Source organism: Gymnoscopelus microlampas, assembly GCF_963454915.1.
Source record: "Gymnoscopelus microlampas genome assembly, chromosome: 14".
Taxonomy (NCBI): domain Eukaryota; kingdom Metazoa; phylum Chordata; class Actinopteri; order Myctophiformes; family Myctophidae; genus Gymnoscopelus; species Gymnoscopelus microlampas.
The window spans coordinates 1373477-1380598 of NC_139951.1; the positions used below are offsets into that span (position 1 = coordinate 1373477).

The 7122-nt window shown below is 38.7% G+C and overlaps 1 protein-coding gene across 1 annotated transcript in view; it reads left to right on the plus strand.

The window, feature by feature from the left end:
- Nucleotides 1-372: 372 nt before the first annotated feature.
- Nucleotides 373-7122, plus strand: part of LOC311059736 (limbic system-associated membrane protein-like) — a gene marked incomplete at its 5' end in the record, with an annotated part of 159693 nt that continues 152943 nt past the window's right edge. The window contains one exon of the mRNA XM_084077777.1: nt 373-530. Within this exon, the coding sequence (XP_083933903.1) occupies nt 373-530 (158 nt within the window). The remainder of the gene's footprint in view (nt 531-7122) is intronic.

A 7122-nucleotide genomic window follows, 5' to 3' on the forward strand; every position in this document is an offset into this window, starting at 1 on the left:
AGAGTGTAGCCTATAAGGCATCCGTGGAACCAGTCAGACCATAAGAATTCACTTGCGTGTTCCATCCAAAAGTGTTCCATATTCAGTCGTAACTGAACAAGAAGCCTTTTTAAGCCTATATGCTGCAGCCGCAAGGGAAATTATAGTTGATCACCTATCCAGGAGTTTTTTTTTTGGACACATAAAGGAGTAAAAAGAATTACGCGTTTTCAGGAGTGGACCTATCCATCCATCTTCGACCGCTTATCCGGAGTTGGGTCGAGGGGGCAAACAGTTCCAGGCAGAGAGCTCCAGACTTATTTCCTCTCCTGAGCAACCACTATTTTATTTTATTTTTCCACGCTCTTTAGATCTATCGCTCCCTGTGTTAAAATGCAGGTGGGAAGGAGATCGTCGTGTTGGAGACAACTGCAGGCTTCTTTTTTCCGACTCCTGTGTCTCATTCCCACAGGATTCCCCGTCCGGAGTGTGGATATGCAGCGCGCCACGGATAACATCACCATCCGACAGGGAGATACGGCCGTGATCAGGTAGGACTGACTGCCGCCATGGGTACCAGCTTTACTCTGCTCTCTCTCCGCAGCATCCTTCCATCCTCCTTCACCAGCGGTGGTGGAAAGTAACTAAGTACATTTACTCAAGTACTGTATTTCAGTACAATTTTGAGGTATTTGTACTTTACTTGAGTACTTCCAATTTCCAATACTTTTACTTCTGCTCCACTACATCTCAAGAGGCAAATATTGTACTTTTACTCCACTACAATTATTTGAAAACTTGAGTTACTAGTTAGTTTTCAGATATAAATGATGATATAATGAAACATACATTAACCACTTTAGCCCTATTTTATACATAGGCTATTTGAAAATAGCCGATCGACAAGCTCACAACGCGTCGCATCGCGACACGTTGTGAGCTTGTAGATCTGCTATTTTCAAATATTTAGTAATTTTACTTTTGGTACTTTAAATACATTTTGATGACAATACTTTTGTAAATTTTGAATTCTGGACTTTTACTTGTAACAGAGTATTTTTATTTTGCAGTATTGGTACTTTTACTTAAGTAGAGCATTTGAGTACTTTTTCCACCACTGGTGGTGGAGTGAGTACTCATTTTTTTCTATACTTTTACTTCTACGCAACTACATCTCAGAGGCAAATATTATACTTTTACTCCACTATAATTATTTGAACTACTGTTACTAGTTACTTTGTAGATTTTGATTATTATTATAAAACATATCTATGACCCACTTCAGACCTATATACATTTCGGCCATTTGAACATAGCCGATCTACAAGCTATACAAATAATTGTAGTGGAGTAAAATTACGATATTTGCTTCTGAGATACTGGAGTAGAAGTAAAAGTACTGACAATTGGAAATACTCCAGTAAAGTAAAAACAACATTTTACCTAAGTACAGTACTTGAGTAAATGTAAATAGTTACTTTACACCACTGCAAAAGACAGACGGAGAATAAAGTCACACAATAATATCTTGCACCTCGGTAATTACAGTGATTCACGCTTCCTCCAGTCTATTTAAGATCGTTCTATGTTCCATGTGTCGGAAAAAAAGCCTTTAATCTCATTGTATACAATGCAAGCTGTCAGCTGTTATAGTGATGCTGCCATAGGCAGATGTCACTGGACACGTGACTCCAGCCATGTGTTTGTGATGGTTATGAAATGCAGAGAGGATTTAGACGTGTGGACTTATGGAAACAAGGCTCTTTACCTCATCCACACGCCGTACCTCCCTCTTTTCTCAAAATTAAACGTAGCCTGCGAGTTAGTTCTGGCCAGCATACACTCGAGAGGTTACATGCATGGTCATTCTATGTGGCTGTTTACAGCGGCATGCAAGATCCTACGTCATACACTGACGTGGCAATCAGCTGTCCAATTGGGCGGGTATTTAAAGACGGGGTGCCGTGATTTTCAGTGATTTTTCCCCCCCTAAAACGTAATCATCAGGTATTATGGTTATACTAGGAGGAAGATTCTTTAAAAAAAGATTTTTTTCAAAAAAGTGTACTGAAATTGTTAAAATTATGTTTTTATGTGGACACGCCTCCAGCTCATTAAGTATACCTGCTTCTCACCTTAGCACCTCCTCCACCACCTTAGCACCACCCACCTGTCCTAGTCCCTCCTCCTCCTCATGCCCACACCTGTTGTGTTATGATAATGAGGGGGAGGGTATGTTTTTACTATGTCACTAAAGCGCTGTTTTTCTATTGGCACGTTTGACCCTCAAGGTAGAAACTCAAAATAGTCAGAGAAGACATAAAACACCATAAAAACACCACCAGGGGGCTTAATGAAGTTCTATCAACCTCATAGACACATGGAAAAACAGAAACAGTGCAAAACCATGGCACCACCTCTTTAAGTTCTCTTGAATCGGGCATTCCATCTGATGGCTGTATGATTGTGTTGAGCAGGGAGAAAAAATATAGCAGAGCCTGAGCGCCAAGATAAAATATTACATCCACACTTGTTTTCTCATTCTATAATCTTGCTTAAATATATTCGGTCTATAATATTGGTTCAATCTATTCGTGAGTTATCTGACAGAAATATGACGCGTTGTGAGCTTGTAGATACGCTATTTTCAAAAAGCCTATGTATAAAATAGGGCTAAAGTGGTTAATGTATGTTTCATAAGATCATAATTGATATCTGAAATGTAAAGTTTTCAAATAATTGTGGTGAGGTAAAAGTGCAATATTTATCTCTGAGATGTAGTGGAGTAAAACTAAAATTGGAAATTGGCCCCCCATCTGAAAATATTTTGTTCCAGGGGGTCCCAGGAGCAAAGATTTGAGTTAAAAATGTTCGCTTTAAAAATGTATATCAAAGCTTTGCACACATTTTCACTATTTTTCAAAAATAGCAGATCTACAAGCTCATAGCGCGGCACTCGGGTTAACCCTAACCCTAACCCTAATAAACTAAACTAAACTTGGTTCTAAGTATTGGCTTCAATATAATTTTGGTTAATTGCCCAGCACCAGATTGGATTATCGGTTTCATGTGTATTACTTAGTTTAGAAAGATGGAAAGTGTTATTTAGCTAGTAACTAAGTACATTTACTTAAGTACTACTGTACAATTTTGAGGTAGGCCTATTTGCTCAATACTTGAGTATTTTCAAATCTCCGATACTTTTACCTCCACTACATCTCGGATCCAAATAATGTACTTTTACTCCACTACAATTATTTGAAAACTTTAGTTACTAGTTACTTTGTAGATTTTGATTATAATTACAACACATACATTAACCACTTCAGCCCTATATACATTTCGGCCATTTGAAAATAGCCGATCTAAATATAAAGCTGGTATTTGTACTGTTTTAAGTACAAATACCTAAAAATTGTATTGAACAGGCTTTCCTACTATATGGCACAGCAAGCAATATAAATCACTATTTGTTTTTACAATATGTAGCTATAGAAGTTAACAAGTAATTAAAGTAAGAATATAATGACCTATGTAGGTGCCAGAGTTACAGACTAGATTATCCCACTCATACACAATAAAAATAAGCAGCCTTTCTTTTTTAGCAGAGGAAAAAGGAAACACTAATTAACATTAATAACGGTCATTTGCATACACCGCTAGAGTAATTCAAAGTTCTGCACAGCTCAGTTTAGCTATAATTATTATAATAATCATCATCATTTCCATCATCATCATTACTTTTGCTATCATTATTGTAATAATCATCATCATTTCCATCATCATCATTACATTCATTAGCGCCAAAAATAATGTCATAACACTATATAGATTTTCAACCATAGTATACTCTTAACCACTTAAGATCTGTAATGCGTCCTATGACAAAAAGCAGAACATTGACCTTGTAGATCTGCTATTTGGAAAAGGAAAAAAAAAGACAAAGTTTGAAACAATTTGCCCAAAATTGGAGCACCGGGGTAAATGTTTGTGCTTAAGCCAATTATGTAGGTTTGCTCCCTTCATATGGTGGCACACAGTGCTGGAAAAAAGTACTCAAACAGTATCAATACTGCAATGTAGACATACTCTGTCACAGTTACAGTGCACAGTATACTTTATCGAAATATAATCTTCAGGGTTCAATAGTTAAAAAGTTTAATAATAAAGACAAATTAAAGTAAGTGCATTGGTGATCCCTATAGGCAGTTTAGATGAGTCTAATTTAACCTCCTGTGTAATGTCTGAGCCTCTAGCGGCGTTCACACTTCTGTTCTTTCAAACTCAAATTAAAAGACGTCTGGGGGTTTAGCGGTGACACGGATCCTGGAGGGCAAATCACCGAGCGAGAAAAACTATCTTCACGGAAAATAGGGAGGCAGACCGAGGATTATTGTCAAAGCTCAGATAATTGACACAGAGCAGAACAAGCACACAGGCTGTGTCATTAATGCTTAAACCCATTAAGACAGGGAAAGAATCTGTCATTTTTAGATTTATTTGGCTATTCAGAAATAGCAGATCTACAAGCTCATAGCGCGGCACTCGATGAGCTTGTAGATCTGCTATGTTTTGAAAAAAATGTTGAACATTTTGTAAATCTTTGAATATATATATATTTTAAAGAAAACATTTGTAACTCAAATCTTTGCTCCTGGGGAGTCTGCACAATTCTTCTAAATCCTACAGTTTTTTGAAAAAACTTATGTTTCTATATCAGTGGTTCTCAGACTGTTTCATGTCAAGGACCTCCAAAATTATATGTGTTTGGCCATCTCAAAATGTTTAGTTCCAGGGACAATCATGAAGCAAAGTTTGTTGAAAATATTCGCTTTAAAAAATACATATATTTAAAAAATGGGCACAAATGTTCAGCGTGGCACTCGGTGCCGCACTATGAGCATGTATATCTGCTATTTTTGAATAGCCAAAGAAAAACTTTCGCTTGAAGCCACCGTGCAACAAGAACACGGGGGGGGGCAATTAGAAAGTAAACTATTGTGGCAAAGGAACTTTTTTCCTTCTTTTATGGGTTCATATGGTGTGACACAGTGGGAACAAGGCTCATTTGGCTTGTCGTCTTTTATCCTTTCTGTCAAATGAGGCAAAGTCACATTTTCTGAGGAACCTCTCAGAAATGTGGGGCATTTTTCAGCGACCTAAATCTTTTGTATAATATGAAACATGGCCACTGGGCGATGAGCCGAGACTTAATGTGCTATGATTGATGTTCTTTCTGGTTGTATTCTGGGGCAAATGTCACTTCAAGCACAGACAGAAGTGCTAAATGGTCCTTTCTCCTCCTCAGCTGTGTAGACAGTGGGGACCACTTGTAAATTGGACTCAGATTCTGAGGTCAGATTATTATATATGTTAGGCTCGATGTAAACCCCTCCCTCCGGAAATCTCATTTGTATTTGATTTCATGCAAATTAGATTTCCGGAGGGAGGGGGGGGGGGGGGGGGTTACCAGGCTAGGCTTGATGTGCTTATTAACCCTTTAAGACCGGGAACGCATCTGTGTCATTTTAAGATGTCTTTGGCTATTTATTTTTTTTATCGTGAAAATGTGTGCACATCTTTGAATATATTTTTCTTAAAGACAACATTTTTAACTCAAATCTTTGCTTCGGGGGATTCTACAAATGTCTTCTAAATCCTAACAGTTTTTTGAAAAAAACCTATGTTGCTATAAAACGTAAATAATATGTATTTGGCCGTGGACCCCCATCTCAAAATATTTTGTTCCAGGGACCCCCCCAGAAGCAAAGATTTGAGTTAAAAATGTATATATATATATATTCAAAGATTTGCACACATTTTCACGATTTTTTTCCTAAAATAGCCAAAGAAATCTTAAAATGACACAGATGCGTTCCCGGTCTTAATGGGTTAACTCTTTCACTGCCAGGAATCAATTAATTCATTAATGTATTCATCCGTCTCCGGTCCCCTTGCCAGCGAAAACGATGCAATTTGACTGTACCTTTGAAAAATCACGGAATATTCTCCGCGACCTCCGTCCTCACGGAGATCGGCTCATTACAAGCACGGGGGGTCCGGTATAGTATAGGGGGAAAAGTATTGGCCGGTCGCGATCCTCCATTCCAGGGATAGGGCCGTTTGAGTGTGGCTTATGTTTTGAAAATCAGCAGAAAAACAAACAGAAAGCCGAGAAAATTTGACTTTTATAAAAAGAGCTGGTGTCATGTTTTTGCACGTTTTCTGTTTTTCATGAGGTTGATAGAACTTCATTAAGCCCCCCGGTGGTGGTTTTATGTTTTTATGTCTTCTCTGACTATTTGGAGTTTCTTCCTGGAGGCTGAAACCTTGAGGGTCAAACATGCCAATAGAGAAACAGCGCTTTAGTGACATAGTAAAAACATACCCTCCCCCTCATTATCATAACACAACAGGTGTGGGCATGAGGAGGAGGAGGGACTAGGACAGGTGGGTTGTGCTAAGGTGGTGGAGGAGGTGCTAAGGTGAGAACCAGGTATACTTAATGAACTGGAGGCGTGTCCACATAAAGACATAATTTTAACAATTTCTGTACACTTTTTTGAAAAAAATCTTCCTCCTAGTATAACCATAATACCTGATGATTATGTTTTGGGGGGGGGGGTCACTGAAAATCACGGCACCCCGTCTTTAACATAAAAGGTGCCTAGATTTTTTTTTACGTGGATTACAGACGTACATAGAGAGATTCGGTGCATTTATTCTAAGAAGACGGTTGACTGGTGACTGTCTGAAGTATGCATTCAACATTAACCAGCAAAGTGCTTTTACAATGCACTTCACCTTCACCCATTCACACACACACATTCAAACACTGATGACGGAGGCAACCATGCGAGGCACCGACCTGCTCATCAGTTAGAGTCACACTGCTGCCCTTGCACTGCTTTATCACATATACTGTACGTGTGCGTGCACTGAGGAATAATAACACACTGATGATAATGCCATACAATCTCTGTGCAGTATGTCTGTCTGTGTGTGTGTGTGTGTGTGTGTGTGTGTGTGTGTGTGTGTGTGTGTGTGTGTGTGTGTGTGTGTGTGTGTGTGTGTGTGTGTGTGTGTGTGTGTGTGTGTGAGAGAGAGTGTGAGCGTGCGTGTGTGTGTGTGTGTCAGGTTATA